This window comes from Pygocentrus nattereri, chromosome 3, assembly GCF_015220715.1.
Source record: "Pygocentrus nattereri isolate fPygNat1 chromosome 3, fPygNat1.pri, whole genome shotgun sequence".
Classification (NCBI taxonomy): domain Eukaryota; kingdom Metazoa; phylum Chordata; class Actinopteri; order Characiformes; family Serrasalmidae; genus Pygocentrus; species Pygocentrus nattereri.
In genome coordinates, this window is record NC_051213.1 from 34,105,239 (window position 1) to 34,124,681 (window position 19,443).

At 40.1% G+C, this 19,443-nt stretch overlaps 1 protein-coding gene across 2 annotated transcripts in view; it reads left to right on the forward strand.

Annotated features, from left to right (window-relative positions):
• The window catches only part of lars2 (leucyl-tRNA synthetase 2, mitochondrial), a 98,572-nt gene that overhangs the window by 31,941 nt on the left and 47,188 nt on the right, over positions 1–19,443 (forward strand). For both annotated transcript variants that reach the window (XM_017714402.2, XM_017714401.2), the window contains exons 5-7: positions 3,197–3,257; positions 4,510–4,599; positions 6,309–6,452. In XM_017714402.2, the coding sequence (XP_017569891.1) occupies positions 3,197–3,257; positions 4,510–4,599; positions 6,309–6,452 (295 nt within the window). The remainder of the gene's footprint in view (positions 1–3,196; positions 3,258–4,509; positions 4,600–6,308; positions 6,453–19,443) is intronic.

Below are 19,443 nucleotides of genomic sequence, written 5' to 3' on the forward strand. Positions count from 1 at the left end.
ACTCCAAAGGTTTTTTCTATGGGGTTGAGATCTGGAGACTGGCCAGGCCACTCCAGGACCTTGAAATGCTTCTTACGAAGTCACTCCTTTGTTGCCCTGGCATTGTGTTTGGGATCATTGTCATGATGAAAGACCCAGCCACGTTTCATCTTCAATGCCCTGGCTGATGGAAGGAGGTGAGGTTTGCACTCAAAATCTCACAATACATGGCCCCATTCATACTTTCATGTACACGGACCAGTCGTCCTGGTCCCTTTGCAGAGAAACTGCCCCAAAGCATGATGTTGCCACCTCCATGCTTCACAGTTTGTATGGTGTTCTTTGGATGCAACTCAGCATTCACTCTGCTCCAAACACGACGAGTTGTGTTTGTACCAAACAGTTCTACTTTGGTTTCATCTGACCATATGACATCTCCCAATACTCTTCCGGAACATCCAAATGCTCTCTAGCAAACTTCAGACGCGCCCGGATATGTACTGGCTTAAGCAGGGGGACACATCTGGCACTGCAAGATCTGAGTCCCTGACGGCATAATGTGTTACTGACAGTAGCCTTTGTAACGTTGGTCCGTGTGCTTCTGGGATTTCTGCTCACCGTTCTTGTGATCATTTTGACCCCACGGCTGAGATCTTGCGTGGAGCCCCTGATCGAGGGAGATTAGCAGTGGTCTTGTAGGTCTTCCATTTTCTGATTATTGCTCCCACAGTAGATTTCTTCACACCAAGCTGCTTGCCTATTGCAGATTCAGTCTTCGCAGCCTGGTGCAGGTCTACAATCTTGTTTCTGGTGTCCTTCCACAGCTCTTTGGTCTTCACCATAGTGGAGCTTGGAGTGTGACTGTTTGAGGCTGTGGACAGGTGTCTTTTATACAGATAACGAGGTCAAACAGGTGCCATTAATACAGGTAATGAGTGGAGGACAGAGGAGCCTCTTAAAGAAGAAGTTACAGGTCTGTGACAGCCAGAAATCTTGCTTGTTTGTGGGTGACCAAATACTTATTTTCCACCATTATTTGCAAAGAAATTCTTTAAAAATCAGACAATGTGATTTTTTTTTATTTTTTTTTTCCTCCTTTTGTCTCTCATAGTTGAGGTCTACCTATGATGTCAATTACAGGCCTCTCTCATCTTTTTAAGTGGGAGAACTTGCACAATTGGTGACTGACTAAATACTTTTTTTCCCCACTGTATGTGCAGGATATGAGGAGAAATGCATGTTATAGTATATTACAGGTTGATGTGGACATTTATGAACGTGATCATCAAGTTTGCTAGGTTACAGTTGTGCCAATAAGCACTATTAACTGTAAATGTGACTAAAAGTACCTTCAAATACTTGTAAAATAAACAATCACCTGAACCCATTTTAACTGTTTTTTTTACAATTACTCCTGAAATTGGTGTGAAAGTAGAGGAAGCAAAGGGAGCAGCCGAAAGAAGATTACAATTACTCCTGAGTAAGAGGGTTATGGGTTTCTTTAACTGGCAAAGGCCTTTAAAAATCACAGATGTGTTGAGAATAAACTATAAATTATTCTGTATCAATATATAATAACTGTACAACTATATAGGCGTTAAGCACTGGACTATAGTGAAAATAGACCAGCTATGGGTCCACTGCAGCTATAATAGCTGGGAGTGTAATTTTATTAGTACACTGATAATAGACAAAAACACTTTAGTAGCTCAACAACAAAGATGAATAGAACTATAGACAGTATGGATTAAAGTGACTGTGTATAAAGTCAGTGAGGTAATGTTGCACAGTGAAGTGACTGATTGCGGAACGTAACATGCTACAAATTAAAGTGAGTAGTAAGGCAGAGGTTCGGTAAGAATGTTTAAAGGTCCGTCAGGTGGATCTGCTAAGCAGTATGACTGCCTGCGGGTAGAAACCATTGATATATCTGGAGGACTTGGCCCGGATGCTCTATAGCCTTCTTCCACATGAGAGTGGTGTAAACAGTCTGATGTTCAGTTCGGATGTCCTTTTGAAAGACCTACACTGGCTACCTGTATCTTTCAGGATGGATTTTAAAGTTTTAAGGCTTTAAATAACCTTAAACCCTGCTTACAACACAGAATTTCTCCCTGTATATGTTCCAGCACATGATCTTAGATCTGTAGATACTGACCTTCTGCAAATACCTTCTGTAAGATACAGAAATGTAGAGAGACTCTTTCAGTTGTGATGCTTCTAAACTGGAACTCAATTCCATCTTTTATTAGACAGTAAAGCTCAGTTCACACATTTAGGAAACCTCTAAATACGTGTCTCTTTTTTTGTATTTATCTTTTTTTTGAACTGTCATTTTTTATGATTTTAATGTACTCATGATTTCTTGCATTACTGTTAAGCTTTATCACCTGTCTGTCCTGAACTTTGAACTGCCACTGGCGTGAAAAGTGCTGTATAGTGCATCTATACCAGAGAGTGACGCTGCCGGTCAGGATGCTCTTTATGATGTAGAAGCGGTTGAGGACAGATAACCTTAGGTAGTGGAGGCGACGTTAAGCCTCCTTCACTAAGGAGGAGGTGTTCAAGGACCAGGAGAGATTGCCAATGATGTGTACTCTCAGCACCCTTGAGATGTGTTGCATGTAGAAGAGAGAGTCAGCATGCAGCATAGAGGCCCTCCAGGGCCTGGGATGGACAACACTGCTTTAAAACCTCTGTCACACCATGAATGTTTGCGTAGCGTTGATTTAAAGCTGTAAGTAGTGTTATTAGTAGTGTTAGTGCCTCAGTGCTCACACACACAGTGAGAGGTTAAAGTAGAGACAGAGCTGAACATTATTGCTGATTTCTAATATGTAATAATAACAGTCTTCAGTATCGTCTGACCTTCTCTGTCCCCTTATCTCTTTCTCGCTCTCTCACTCCCTCACTATCTGTGTCCTTATTCCTCCCTCTCTCTCGCTCTCACATGCTCTGTGTAAATGGTATGTCCAGAGACAAGACTTATAGGATCAGTGTGAGTGTTGGACTGTGAGGGACGATGCGTGTATATGAGAAAAACTGATAAACGCGCGCACACACACACACTCACTGACTGTCAGGACCCACCCACCTTCACAAACCAATGCATTTGTTCATCACAAGCCCCCGAACTTTACAGACCCACTCAGTCTCTCGAAACATCTCTCTCCCCATTTCTCTCTCTCTCACTCTCACTGTCCCTCTGTCTGTATAGTAATATCCAGTCCATGCGAGAGCAGCTCGACAGCCTGGGGCTGTGCTTTAATTGGGACCGGGTGAGTAAAGAGAGATGTGCCCTGTGTGTGTGTGTGTTTATAGGCGTGGGTGGTCCTCATTTTGAGGGAACCTCTATAGCCTCAGCAGTGCTTCACGGAGCGCATATGTGTAATTTCACATTTGTTACGGTGCAGCCTGGTAGCCTTGCATCATTCCATCACTTAAAATACTGACTTTTAAGCTCTGAGTAAATGTTGCGGTGAAAGTGGCTGGTTACCATGTGAACAGATCACTGCTGTTCCCAGTAGCGGCAGTAAAAGTTCCATTCTTGCAGAGCTGTCATCCCCACACCCCCCCCCCCCCCCCCCCTCCACCACCCCCCTTTCCCAGTCATACAGTCATGCATTCCTGAATATGTTCATATTGGTCATATTCACTATGCCTTTGTGCACTGATTTTGCCAGTTACTGTTGATTTGTAGCAGTAACTCAGTAACTGGACGATTATTTTGACAAGCAACTTCAAACTTCTGTTACACTGTACTATTTCCTACGAATAACTCACTTTGCGCTGTGGTCCTTGTACACTGTTAAAAAAAAAAGTTTTCATTTTAAAAAGGTAAGTTACCTTAAAATGTTTGAAATTGAAATAATGTAGTTTAGAGTATAAAACACAGATTAACTTGCTATTAGAAATTCAGTGAATTCAACATTTTAAGGCAACCAGCTTACCTAATTTTTGAAGTCAAAACATTGAATTATTTTTACAGTGTAGTTACTGAATGATAATCGTTAGGGTGTAGCATTTTGGGATCATGGGATTTTGCAAGGTTAAAAAGGCCAAACACTAATAGTGGTTTTAACAGAACTGTGAAAAAAAAAAAGAAAAAACACCCCATAGCTTTTCAAAGACTCCAGATGCTTCATTGGAAAAGAAAACAAGTTTTTTTTTTTTTTTTTTTTTATATATATATATTTTTTTAATAAAAAGTAATGAAAAAAATGTACATAAACACTATGTATCAAAACAATGCTTATGAATCTTATGTATCTATCAGGCTGTTTCTTAAGAGAGACCAGTAGGAGAATTTAAAATATGCACTTTTTGCGCATTGCCAACTAATCACTGCCAATTCATAGAGAGAGTTATTTTTATCTGTTTTTTTTATCGAATAATCAAGTTTAATTGACTAATCATGACCGCTCTGATTGATTGCATTGCCTCTTCATTGCCACCCAATTTGTCATTGTTTAGATTAAAAATGTTTTCGTTTGTGTTAGTAATCAAGGTTTAATTCAAATCTGTTGACAGGAAGTCACTACTTGCCTGCCTGACTATTACAAGTGGACCCAGTACTTGTTTGTGAAGCTTTATGAAGCTGGACTGGCCTATCAGAAAGAGGTAAAGCATATGTTTATTGAGATGATTCTAGTGAGTAATAAGTCTCTGAGTTTGTCTTGGTGAAACATTTGGTCACACTTTATTTAAAGGCTACTTCCTGGGGACATCATAACACAGACGTGTGCACTGAATAAACTGTTTATAAAGCAATATTTAAATATTGTATCTTAACAGTCTTGTAAAAGGAACAGATGTCTGTTAGTTTAAGGGTCCTTATGGCAATACTATGTCATTTACTTCATTAACCATCTAATGTCATCTTGTGATTAGTGTCAATCTTGTCAGTATGGCTTTATAAATTATGTTATACAGTTCTTATAAAGGCCCTATTTTGGTAGCCTTTAAATGAAGGGCTGTTAAAATAGTGCAGGGATCCTACAGATGCTTAAAATGTTTTATAAGGTCTTAAAATGGGATTTAAAAAATTGCAGATCATAAAATCTTTAGATTCACCCAATTTACCCAATTTTCTAGTTTCCAATTCCACCTGCTAGTTAGCTAGTCCCCTAATCACACGATGCTACCAATGCTAGGAGGGTGAAGGCTAACACAGACTTCCTCCGAGAAACCAGCCACTGCATCTTTTCAAACTGCCACTCACACGTCGTCACTGGACAGCCGAACGCTGTTGTAGGAAAGCGACAACTGCCAGATCTGTTACACCAGCTAACAGACGCCTTCGCCGACTAGCATCGCGTTGAGTGATGGGGGGAGAAGGGGGGCCATCCTACCCACCCAGAGAGAGCGAGGCCAGTTGTGCTCTCTTGGACTCCCGGCTTTGGATGGCTGTAGCATCACCAGGGATTGAACTCGCGATCTCCTGATGATAGGGCCAATGCTTAGATGATTGGGCCACTTGGGAGCCCCACCATAACATCTCATCTTTTTTACAGTTTGAAGTATTAAATTGTGCAATGATGCATAAAGACCGGGGTGGAAGGAGTTATTGCGAATCCAAACAACCTCCGAACAGTTGGTGAAACCAAAATATGCCTTACACGTTGGTCCTGTTGATCAGACACTGACCATCGATGAAGCGCTCAAGCACAGCAGAACTGAACAGCCCTAAGATATATAGTGAAATTGAGGGCTGCTGTGAGAAAACTTATGCTGTACTGTATCTTGAGGGGTATATCTATGTTTGGTTTTTGTTTGATCTGTTTGAATGAATCATACAGACATTAATATATGCCATATTTAAGTTAGGGTGCACTGTTATGCACTGGAAATTGTATTATTTTTCCTTTGTGGAAGTCTTAAAAAAGATATTTAAAAGCATTGAATTTAAATTTGAAACACCATGCAGCAATCCTGTAGCGAGGTTTAGTGTGAGTCGTAGTTCTCAGAAATGTAGCGCGCCAGAACTACAAAAAGGTATGGAGTGTGCCTGTATAGACTCTGTTTGTGCAATATAGATGTGATCTGTGTTTGATGCCTACAGTCTAAGTCAGGAAATGAAGTGTTTTCTGCCATTCATCTGCCTCAAAGTAAGTGAGAAGCCTTTCTTTCCTGCCTGGTAACATTCTACCCAGTGGATTGTGTTCACCAAAGCCTATCCTTGAGCACCAAGTCCTCAGTTACCCCAGCTGATACCCAGGACATTTATGTACAGACACATCTTTTGACATGATGTGATATTTTCAGCAATATTTGTTGAAATATCATTTGTTCCATCTAAAGTCAGATGTCTGTTTGTGTGCTTCTTTTAGGCGCTGGTGAACTGGGACCCAATAGACCAGACAGTCCTCGCTGATGAGCAGGTGGATGAAAATGGTTGCTCATGGAGATCTGGAGCTCCAGTGGAACAGAAGCTTCTTAAGCAATGGTTCATCAAAACCACCAACTACGCCAAGGTGAGGTTGTATACATCACGACTATCAACACTTAGGCTCAGAGCACAGTGACTTAGCATTCTCCAACAAGCACCAAGAAACCCAAACGTGTGGTTGTTGTGTCATAAGCGTGATTGAATTCCTAGCAAATAAATTTGAAATTCTAGGAATATTTGTGGAAAAATGCACAATGTTTGTAGAAAAAGTGCACATTTCAATGTAGACAATGTCCATTCAAATCTTTAAAGCTACCTCTGCATCTCTCTTGGCTACAAAATGCATAGAAGAACATGAAATTACTGGCCATAAATAAAAGGAACCATCAATATACACTATATTGCCAAAGGTATTCACTCAATGACTCATGACTGCCAATGCATTTCTGGAAAATTTGCATCCATCAGATAGTTCTTTAGCCACTCTGAATGAAGAAATATGCCTCTTTTTAACAGTAACAGGATAAAATATGTTCTCTTCTTTTCTCTATGGTCTGCTTCAGTTGGGAGACTCTTTTTTGATGGTCCAGCGCTCCAAATGTGGGCACTCTGAAGCGTAGCGTGGATGTCCATGGGTAGTTAACCATTCAAGGAGCGAGTACTCGAATACTGACATCACTATGCGTTCGTTACATTTCACCACAGGAAGACAGAGAAAATGTGTGGACCCACAAGTGAAACGTAATTTTAACAGCTTGTATTTACAAATTTTGTTCACTATGTTGCACTTTTCTACAGTGAATCATTAATGCTTTAACACAAGCATATTGCCAAGGACACATGGTTAAGGACTGTATCATCTGTATCTGTAGTACTGGTTAGATTTAGTGTTAGCTCAGTAACTCATCTGCAGTGACACCCTCTGTTTCTCATGTAACACATAAACCTGATTTCCCTAGGCTAGTTTTGAATTGTAAAAGCTGGCAGTTTTTGAACAACACACTTATTGTCACCTAAAAATGTAAGCCTACCAAGCTGCTAGTTTAGCTGTTTGGCTAAGCGTTGCAACACATTGCAGCCACTCACACTAGTTAGAGTTTCTTTGCATACATGCTTTCATTAATGCTGCCTCTCACTGTTTCAGTGGCGTGGAATACAGTATCATTGGTCCTGGTATTTGTGGAGCAGTAAAATGTAAGCCTATGTATGCAAAAAAAACTTTATATAAACATTCCATATAAAAGACTTTTTATATAAAATGGAATATTTTAGACACTATCTTATGCATCCAGGTTAAGAATCACTAGTTTATAACATTGCAAGGCTTTTGTTGCTTGATATTTAGTGCCTACTTTTGGATTTATAACATAAAATAAAAAATTATTTTAATTTCAGCACAGTTCACTGTTCTGTATGTCCTTTTACAGTGGTTCATTTGGTTTGTTGGTTGTTAAATAAAGCTAGCTCCCAGTATCTGAATGTTGGGTCAGTGGGCAGGTTGTGGACTGTACTCAAGTTTCTCCAGGACTATGGCATTTCACAAAGCCTCCAGCATGACAAGGCTTAGTAATGCTTGTCAGGCCAGTTGAATGGGAGTTATGCCAGGTCCACCAATGCTTAAATAGTTAAGATTAAACTAAGTAAGTAAACAAAGTCATTCAGAGCAGTTTGATTTAAATGCTTAATTCTACAGAAATCTACAGAGAATTGTTCACAATGGTGGTAATAGATACCAGACAGTTGAATGCCTATTAAAGCTTCTTCACTGAAGGTTATTACTTAACATAGTTGTAATGTATATTCTGCCTGATGCCTGAGACATTATTTTGTTTTAGTTTTGAAATCATTTTTTGCCTAAAGTCTATTTTAAAAAGCTGTTTATGGTACAGAAGTACATGCGGTGTGTTGTTAGTCAAAACAGTCCCCAAAGAAAACTTATTTTTCCAGATTTACCACTGTTTTATCATTATCAGCATTACATATAAAGCCTCAGGCAACATGTATAGGTTCACTGGTGACTTTGGATAGCAAATAAAATGGCTACATTTGTGTCATTACTGTCAGCACTACTGTAAAGAAATCAGTGTCAAAGGTTCTCTACAGTGAACCGTTTCACATCAAACCACTCTGAATGACCTTGTCCACAACTGAGTGATTGAATTATACAGAAATTTTGAAAAATCTGTGAAATTCTCTATTAACATTGATGATCATGAGGGGAAGGTGCCTTGTTTGGCTCTTACCCGGAATCTGCTCTGCTTTCATATCTGTACTGTAACAAAAAACAAGTAAATCTATTCCAGGGTTCTGTACTTGGCACTGGCAGGACACTTAAGGATTCACAGCATGCATTAAAGATCATGAAGCATTTTTATTGGCCCAGGGTAAATCAGCATGTTATAGCTCTTTATTCCTGACATGCCTGTTATGTTGTTGGGAAACCAAAATGAGATAAAAAACAGTGGCGTGCCACTCGGCTTAATTGACCATGTTGGACCTCTGCCAAAATGGACATTAGCACTATTGGTGCCACTATTTTTCTGAAGTGTCCTCTGAGGAACATTAAAGCTGGAACTGCAGATGCAGATTTGTCTTTGCTTCATAGTGTACAGTCAAATGTAATTGTATATATGATTTATTTCACACTAAAATATAAGCTTGGTATAAATCAAACAGTTCCTATAAGATGCTGCCACAGAGAAGTCTTAAAAAGTGTGGACGAGCTATTCTGTTGCTTGCCCAGAGACTGGCACCTAGTTTGTCATAGAATAAAATAGTAAAGCTCAGAAGTGATAGGCATGAGTAATAGCAGGGGAGTCCAGGTGCTGTCAATAACATGACAGAATGAAATGAAACTCAGAGAAGGAGTTACGAACCAAACTAAATATGATGGCTAAAGTGGACAGAGTTAAAAAAAAAAATTTGAAAAAAAGGACACAAAAATTGCTGTTTCAGTAAATTATGCATTTAAAAGTACTTGGAGGTACAGACTGAGATTCTGTGTAGTACAAGTCCATTCAAATTTAATTTGAGTACATGTACAGTGAATATAAAATGTCTATTGAAATTGCGGGTTTTATGATGTAAAGCTAAAAATCAAGGCAAATCATGTTAGATGTTTTTCTATCTTTGGTGTAACCTACCAAACAACACAGTTCAAGAGAAAAAGAAATAGATAAATATATTCATTTTAAAAAAATTGAAAATATTAAAAAAAAAAAAAAACATGCAATATCGTGGTTGCATACTTGCGCACACCTCCACAACTAATACTTTGCTGAAACACCTTTACTCCTGGAATTGTATCCCACACTTCCTTGTGGAAAAATTTCAGCTCCTTCAATGTATCAGATGATCATCTGTGCCCAGCCGGATTTAGATCATTCCATAGGTTTTCAGTGAGACTGAGATCTGGGCTCTGACTGGCCATTGTAAGACATGGATCTTCCTTTTTTGGTTGACTTGGATGTGGGGCTTAGATCATTATCATGGTAGAAAGGGATGATTCCTGACGGAGGCCCGCAGCTTTATTGATATTTGGAGCTGGTCAATATCCCATGTTATTGTCAAATACATCAAGTTTATGCAAAGACTCAGTATTTACGGTGTTGAGCCTTCTTTTTCAAGACTTGTGCAATTCACCCTGGCATGCTGGATATCAGCTTCTGGGCCAAATCATGACTGATGGCAACCCATTCTTGCCTAGTCAGTGCTTGAAGTTTATCACCTGCTTTTTGAGGATTGACCGCAGGTTATCATGGGATTGAGATCTTTATCACTTGAGAAAGTTATCGCACTTGCCTTGTGACATGGTGCTCCATCATGCTGCAAAAGCATTATTCATCACCAAATTGCTCCTGGATTGTTGGGAGAAGTTGCTCTTGGAGGATGTTTTGATACCAGTCTTTATTCTTGGCAGTGCAAAAGAATGGTCTCAGGATGCTTTACTTTTGGCATGACACGCTCACCTTTTCTTCTCAGGACAATCACCTTTTCAGATGTCCCAAACAGTCTGAAAGGGGCTTTATCAGAGAAAATAATTTTACCCCACTCCATTCCAATCCCTGTACTTAATACAGAATGTGAGTCTGTCTTTGATGTTCTTCTTGGAGAGAAGTGGCTTCTTTGCTGCCCTTCTTAACACTAGGCCATCCTCCAAATGCCTTTGCCTCACTGTGCATGCAGATGCACTCACACTCCCTGCTGCCGTTTCTGAGCAAGCTCTGCTCTGATGGTGACCTGATCCCATAGCTGAATCCACTTTAGGATACAGTCCTGGCACTTGTTGGACTTTCTTAGGTGCCCTGAAACCTTCTTCACAGCAACTGAACCTCTCATCTTGAGGTTATTGATGATCATATAAATGGTTGATTTAGGTGCAATCAATGTCCTTGCCTGTGAAGCCCTTTTAATGCAAAGCAATGATGACTGCACATATTTCCATGGTTTAAAGAAGAAGACACTGATTTCAAGGACCGTCCATCTTTTAGCAACCAGTCTGCTCTTCTAATTCAGTCAGCATGACAGAGTGATATCAGCTGCCTGGTCCTCGTTAGCACTTTCTCCTGAGCTAATGAGAAGATCACTGAAATAATATTAGCAGGTCATTTTGTGGCCGAGAGTTTGTGATTAAGTTAATTTTCATGGCAAGGAATGACTTTGCAATTAATTGTGATTCATCTGATCATGCTTCATAATAATCTAGAGTTGTCACCATAAAAACTAAATCAGCAAACTTTGTGAAAACCAAAAATTGTGTCCGTCTCAAAACCTTTGGCCACAACTGTAGAGCCCCTGTTCTAACTGAAGTGAAGCAACCACAAATCATGATGATCCCATCACCGTGCTTTTCAAAAGGCATGTTGTTAGTTAGTTAGTTTAGTTTATATTGCTGTCACATTGAACCTGTCTAAGAATTCCGGCCAAAACTTTCAACATTTGTCTCATCAGATAGTTCTGAATGATGCAATATACGTTTTATAAACTGTATATAGGCTTGGCTGACACCCCGTAGCCCAGACATACGTAGATTTTTGTCACGTATAAGGTGTGGCCAGTACCTGCCAGAAATTCCTTGTAACAAGGAGCGACGTAGAGGCGGACACACGTGCTGAGAAAAGCAAGATTGATTATGGGCCGAGGTCAGGGTCGAGACGGTCCATAGTCAGAGAGCCAACACAAAGAGCAGGAGGGACAGACATAATGAAAATAAAAACAGGTTAAATAAACAACGGGGTCGGAAGATCAAACACCAAACAAAACATTAAACGCAATTCATACATTCAAACAAAGACCAACATGAAACTCAGGAAAACGTGGCTTAAAGATAAACAGGAATAATGAGGGACAGGCAGAAAACAGGTGGAAACAATCAGGGACAGAGTCATGAAAACAAGGGGCTGGACTGTGACGGAATCAAAACAAAGAAAGCACGTGGACTAGACCAAAACAGAAAGCACATGGAGGAGTGGGAGGAGCCAATTTTGACATTCCCCCTGTTCTTTAAATATGACAGTAGGCCTCTTGGTAGCTTTGACAAGCCTGAAAAGCTTTATTCTTGTCCTTTTATCAGTTTTTGTGAATCTTTCATATTTTCCTCCTGTTGATAGAAGTCTTCAGTGCTCCGTGGTTCATCCAAAGTTTTTGGTATTCTTGTATAGCATTCTCCTCACCTTTATCTCTCACCAGTAAGATTCTGTAGATTTTTTTTTTAAAGATGAAGCTCAGACGTATGCAATCATCAAAATGTCAGAAACAGCAGCAGGAACAGCTGATTTTTATTTGAGGTCAGTCATACATACTTTATTAATGGCAAGTGTATGCTACTTATAATTGGACATGATTTTGAATGGGACATGTTAACTCTAAACACACCTACAGCCCTGTTAATAAAGGATGTGTACACTTCTGCAACAAATGTATTTGTTATTCTTTAGAAATAGAAAATTAGAAAATTCTTTAGAAAATTCTTTAGAAAGGTCACATAAAAGATGAGAGGGGTGTAGACTGAGGGTGTGTAGACTCTAACTAGTTACTACTAATCTCTGCTCTGAGATTTACCCTTTATGTTGATGTTTGTGCTTGAGATGTGAAGGTTACTTAAAAACCAGGTGCAAAAAGGATGCTTGGTTTGCTGCTGTAAAATGCCACTTGAGAGTCTTTAAAAACTGAAAATTTACACTTGCTGACTATGGATGAATATATGAGTGGACTCTGCACATCGCTATAAAGGTACCTCAGTTTTTGAAAATGAATCAATCAAATTACAAACTCTTTATGAACTGAGATGTTAGTTGATTAGATACACGTATATTGTAGCTACTCTCATTAGCTGTTTTTACCCTGTATGGCCAAAAGTATGTGGACACCCATCCTAATTGTTGAGTTCAGGTTTTTGAGTCATACTCGTTGCTTACAGGCATTAAGAATCGAGCACATAGCTTTGCAATTTCCATAGATAAACCGTGGCAGTAGAATGGATCATACTGAAGAGCTCACTGACTTTAAAGGTCACCCTGTCATAGCATACTCAGGACAAGTCAGGACAAGTAAGTTGGACATAATGGTCTTCGATTGAACAGAAGTGGCTGTGCTCAGGCTGAATGGTGGAGAGGCAGACCAGTGTCCCCTGCCTAATGTCAATCAGCAGAATCACTAGCAGGCTGTTCTCATAATCACCGTCTGCATGGCAGGCAGACTCTTCTCTCAGCAGCGCAGCCCAGCTGGGCCTGATTGATACCACTCATGCTGTGCCCAGCTGAAGTGACCCTGTCCCTCCCAGCTGAAACTCTTTCTATCTGAGAGTGACCTGATTTGGCTGGATCTCACCTTTTGATTGCAACTTGTGGAGTTGTGGCAGGATGTCCCAAAGATAGTTCGAAACTTTATTTATTGCAGGTTGAGAAGTTGTTTTTTCAGGAAAAAAAACTCACATTGGGCAATACAGATACAATAAAAACCATGACACATTAAGCAAGTCACAAGTAAATATGGATTTGATCCAACTACTACAATAGAACACCAGCAAAAGACCATTTAAGTAGATCATCGAGGTGGACCTGCCTGCTCGGATCAGATCCACTGGACTGCACTGGAAATTAGGGTACTAAATACATACTTATTACGTACTTAGTCAACATGAGTCTTAACTCATTTTTTCCTCCTGTGCTGTGGTGGATTTTCACATGGAACACGGTATCAGGGAGCTAGCTGAGGTCGTTTCTCTTGATGATAGGTCGGGGTGGTAGGTGGTTTTATTGCTTAATATTATTTTTCCCTGCCTGCTGGTGCATGGTGACATACTTAAAAATCAGAAGACAAGGCAGCCAGAAGCTACTGCGCTACAGAAATGTAAAAATTAAAGGGAAAATTATTTTTTAAAAAAGGTGAAAGGTCCATTTTTATTTCAATTGCACGGCAAGTGAATTGTCTGAAATGAAAACATTGCTAAAGCTGGGGACCAAAATCTGTGACCAGAAGGTAGCAGCTCAATAGCAGTGAAGAGCAGGTGTCTAAGCATTGGCCCATTTCATAAGCAGTTCATGGATTCGATGCTTGGCGATGCCACAGCCATCCTTGGTTGAAAATTCAAGATAGCAAAATTAGCCTCACTCTCTTTGGGTGGGTAAGATGGCCGTCCCTCTCACCACAATGCTTGGCAACACAGGTGTCTGTTGACTAATGTAACAGATTTGACAGTTAGCCCTCTCCTCCTCCTACTTGTGATGTTGCATTAGCAGAAGCTCAGAAACGTAGCTATACATGTCAGGGGAAGGAGGCAGGAAACACTCCCCGCTCCACTCTTTCTTCAGCTCTGAAATAATTCATAGGTGTTTCTTTCCATCCTTCCACTGTGAGAAGACAGCTAAAAGACAGTAAATACTAAAAAAAAAATTATATTATTATTATTATTTGTTGAGGCTTCTGTGTAATTATCTATTTGCTTTCTGCTTTGTTTTTACCTGATGCAAAAAAAAAATAAAAAATAAATAAACATTTACTTAATGACCATTATGACTGGAATTGGAATAAAGTACTGTATATGAGTACTACCCAGCACTTGCTCCCACCCAGCAATTCTAGGCTGCTTGTCTTTGGGTAGGAAGGCTAACTGACCGTTCTGCTTTTAAAACCTTACAGGCAGAGTCAGCTTCGTTAGAGCCCTCTGATGCTGTTTGAGTGGGACACAGTTCTTTCTACTGCCTCCTTTGTTTTCTAGACACTAGCACTGTTACTGTGTGTGGCTGTTTTTCTCTGTCTGTTGTTTGACTGTCAGATGTTTGAGATGACAAGGTGGGCCAGCGTGTTCCTGTGATTCACAGAACCTCTTATTTGCACAGTGGTAGAGCTTTGCATGCATGTGAGTAAGTACAGTTATGTGCAGGAGGATGGAGAGAGCAGGAGAGTATCATTACTCACCTAATGGGCTAGACTGAGCACTCATTATTGAACCCATCTAATTAGTGCGTGTGTATATATGTGTGTGTGCACTTCTCTATACCAGGGATGATGAAGTGCATGTTTAAAAAAAGCCCAGTGGCCCTGGGTGGAGTAATAGTTTCTGCTGACATGCGTGCCTGCTGCTCAGGCTGAAAATGGACATGCTGGCTTATATTTGTTTGGATGCTCGCTGCTTTATTGACAGTTTTATGGTCAATAGCAGCGGTGAATCAACCTCGCTCTCTGTCTCTGAAATACAAGCCTGCAGCTGCATTCATGCTCAGGCTGTGAGCAATTGCGTTGTTCTCCTTAAATGTCATTATTTAACGCACTCCACTTTGCATAGCCATCACTCATCCACTCCAACTCTCACATAATGCCTGTAGATTCTCCTCTGTCTGACAGATCTAGATCAACTCTTCTGTTCTGCCGCACTCCTAGTTTCGTTCAGATTGTACTTATAGTGGTTAACAGCTTTGTGTGTTACCATGGACACACTTTGAGAGGAGCAATGTATATCTCAGTTTGAGCCTTCTTTATGAGAAATTGCTGCTTTCCTTCAGAGGATAGAAAAGCCAAGAGTAGTGCAGTAGTTTGGGGCGGTTGAAGCAATAGTTTGGCAAAAATCATCATGCACTTTTTCCCTTTAACCCAAATGTAGTTAAACTAAGACATGTTTCATGTCAGAGGTTTGCTTCTTTTGATTGACACTTGAACTATAAGGCTAATGTAGGTAATATAGCTAAATAATGGCACCTTATATCTGACCAACTTACCACCAACCAACCCAAAATTATAACTCTCATCACTTGCTCAAAACTGGTCAATTTTAGATTCAAATTTGTAAGACATTTTCCACCCCAGCAACAACAACAACAAAAATGTATTCAAATGTACAACCCCATGTTCAAAAAACTTGGGACATGTAAAATGTAAATAAAAACCAATGTAAGGATGTGCAAATCATTTAGAGCCTTTGTAAAGTAAAAATAGGCAGGGGTTCAGCACTCAGTGAAAGATTGCATAAGCACAGGATCACAGAAACGCCGCCGCCTTCTCTGGGCCTGAATTCACACCAGAGATGTGTCATTTATGTAAGCTACAAAACAAATTGTTCTACTCTACCAATGAAGACGATTCATTGCCCATTTTAGATGGTTTCTTTTGATATTAGACAGCATATCGTTTGCTGGTAGTAACGTTTCAGAAAACCATGTTATTAGAACTAAGACAAAAGCTAAATATGTCTTGATGTGCTTTTAAATTGGAAAATCAAATCTCATCTCATCTGATCATGCGAGGATGGATTTTAGTGAAGATTGTAAATAGAGTTCAGCCAAAGTATATCCAGATACAATCCACACATTAAATACATGTTGATGCAAGGTGAAAACAAGCTCCATATTACAAAGCACTGTTATCTATAAAAAGTGGGTAAAAACTTTGTATAGATAATTTTGCCAGTCACTTTGTCCAAATGTTGGCGTGTTAAAAGTACATCATGTTGTGTCAGAAACCATCTAAGAAAGTCTGTTTAAGATTGCTTAACAAGTCCACATGGCAAATATGTGATGCCTTGTTTTGCACAATACTAACTCAGGTTAGCTACATTAGCCTCATAGTCGATGTATTGCACTTGCATGAGGGGAAAATCATGTAAATGAGATTTTTCCCTGAATCATTTCTTAAACTCAGGCACTGTTTGTATCTGACTACTGGTGCTATGGCTCAGGTTGCATTGGCTGAATGAGTGCTGTTGTGACGGCTTGGCTGGGCTCAGCTGTGACTCAGGAGAAGCTTGTGGAAGCTGTGAGGGAGACTCAAGAGAGTTATGCAACCATTTTTCTAACAGGACCACTGTTATGTATCAGCAGTTGTTGTTAGAGCAGGGTTATGATTAGAGGTATTCTTGTGATGTTGAGGGTTAGGACTGAGCCTGAACAGTGGGAAATGCTCACCAAACGAGTCTGCTTCTGTCCCCCCTGGGGGTCCTGGCCCGCCGTCTCCTCGAGGTAAACAGCGGAAACGATAATAGAAACCACAGCCACTTTGCTGCTAACGTTCTGCAATGAAGACCAGACAGATCCCCCCCTCTCCCGCCATCAGTCCTCCCGTCTGCACACAGAAAGACTTCCTTTCTGTGTGCGCCTCCGTCTCTGTTAATGAGTAGAAGGCGAGGCCAGGAGCGGCCTTAGGGTCCCGGCAATTATTTTGTATTTGCCTTCCCTGCAGGGAATGGAGCCCCTCAGGGCCAGCCTGCTAATGCAGAGTGACAGAGAGGAGAGAGATATCAAACCGGCCAGCGCTGGCTGCTCATATCCTCTCCTTTCTCTCTCTCTCAGCCCAGCTGAGCCTCTTGGCCCCCGTCATCGTTATTATGCATAGCTTCCTTTTTATCATTCACTCGCGCCACCATGCTCTTCTTCACAGCTCTCTGTCTTCTGCTCTTCATCTGGGACTCTTTTCTTTTGCCATGCTCAGAGGGGGGTCTCTCTCTCTGTCTCTCTCTCTCTCTCTGTCTCTCTCTCTGTCTCTCTCTCTGTCTCTCTCTCTCTCTCTCTCTCTCTCTCTCTCTCTCTCTCTCTCTGTCTGTCTCTCTCTCTCTCTCTCTCTCTCTGTCTCTCTCTGTGTGTCTCTCTCTCTCTCTCTCTCTCTCTCTCTCTCGCATTTGAGAAAGAGTGTGTGTCTTGTATTTGTGTTTATCTCTTTGTCTTGCTGATGAGAGGAAACACGAATAATTTGTATATGTGAGAACATTTGGCTGGTCTTCACAAGAAACCAAATGCTGCTTTCTTTTTGAAAAAGCAGAAGGGGCCAAAAGATACTGAGGTTAAAGGGCACATATCGTGGAAAACCCACTTTTCTTTTCTTTTTTTTAAAGAAACTTAAAACACAGCAACAATGCACATGAATTATGTAAGGGGTTATTTATTATAGCCTTATTCAGAATGGTCGCAGCAGAGGGCATAAATATTTTTGTACCCATTCTTACTTGCGAGAGGGACTTTAAATCTTCTGTCCGAATGAAAATGATGGATTGGGTCCTTGTAGACCTGAAGTTCTGGAGTGACCGTTGTTTGTCTTCAGTGATTTTACTGGCCTGGTCGACCACATGGGTCTATACTGTCTCATACACAGTCTCAGTAGTATGTAACGGTCTCAGTAGTATGTAAACATTGTGAACATTTTGGATTCTGCCGTGAACTCCCCAGTTCGTACTGTTTGTATGTGTAAACTAAGCTGCAAAAACAGTTGCATATTCAGACCTTAGATATTTACAAAGATTATATTATGATATATTTAAACCAAATACATTAATAAAAATAAAAAGCTAAAGAGGGTTCTTTCTGTTGGAATGTGTCTGTCCCAAACCCTAACTTTTCAGTTTGTGAAAGGAATACTGAAATTGAAAGAATTACCTGTTTTATTTTGAATGAAAAACGTCATTCAAAAAACTTGGCCAATGTTTTAATGTCACCATTAGAAACAAAGTTTTAGTGAAGAGATGGAGCCTTATTTTAGCCACACTCCTGCATTTTAGACTGCATCCCTGTTATGGCCACATAGTGAGCAATTAGATCCCACTGTTTTGAAGTAAATGTGTCCCAAAGTCTGAAAATCAGTATATAACATTATGAATTGTACCTACTGAAACACACATTTTTCTGTTTCAATGATAAATATGGTGATTTTATGTGTAAAGCTGTTTAAAGCTGTGTTGTACTGGCTAGCGTTTTTTGAGATATGCACAAAATGAGCTAAAACAACCAAAATACTACCAATATATTTACTAAAGTGATTGTATTGGTAGTGACATATGAAATGTTTAATCACTTATTTCAATAAAATAAACACATTTCAGGTATAGAGTCATTCAAAGCAAAAGAATTTAAGTCTAAAGTCCACGTCAGTTTAAAGAAACTGTTCTCCTGTTTCCTGAACTTGGACCGATGTGGTAGAATGATTCATATCCACCCATGTATGCAAAAGTTGTAACGAATGTTTTAGGCTGAACTGCCCATTGAACGAGGCCAAATGCAGTGCAGTGCAGCCCATCAGTCCTAACAGTAACAGAAACAGCCTGTTTAATTCTTAGGTCCTTTTCAGACACACAATTCAAATAAGATTTTTCGGCATTTCTGATTTGAGCTGGGTAGAAAGGCAGAATGCCACATGCAAAATGAGATTTTTTTCCAGTCAGATCCAAGCCACAAGTGGTTGGTAGGTGGTAGGTGTTTTCCAATCTGATTCAAGTCTGATTTCTGGATTTGTGTCCGATTTGTGAGCGCTGACATCGGATTACATGTGGGCTTATTTCATCATTTGTGGTGGTTCATGATGTCAGAATGTGTGATAAGAAAGTCAGCCCTGCACATTCACATATTACATCTTAAACACAGAGACTTGAAGCTTTTAACAGACATTTAGGTCACTTATTTTTAACTTTGTATGTTGCTTACTGTGACTTCTTCATTAAGATCTAAACCTAAAGCCTGTCTCTGAATACAACTGAGGCAGCCTTAAGCTTTTTAGCAACCCATCCCACACTGTCACGTTGTGTTCATGCTGTAGTGAAATGCTGTTGTGATCATTCTATTCATTCTATTCTATCCATTTTTAGGTTTGCTGAGTTTTGC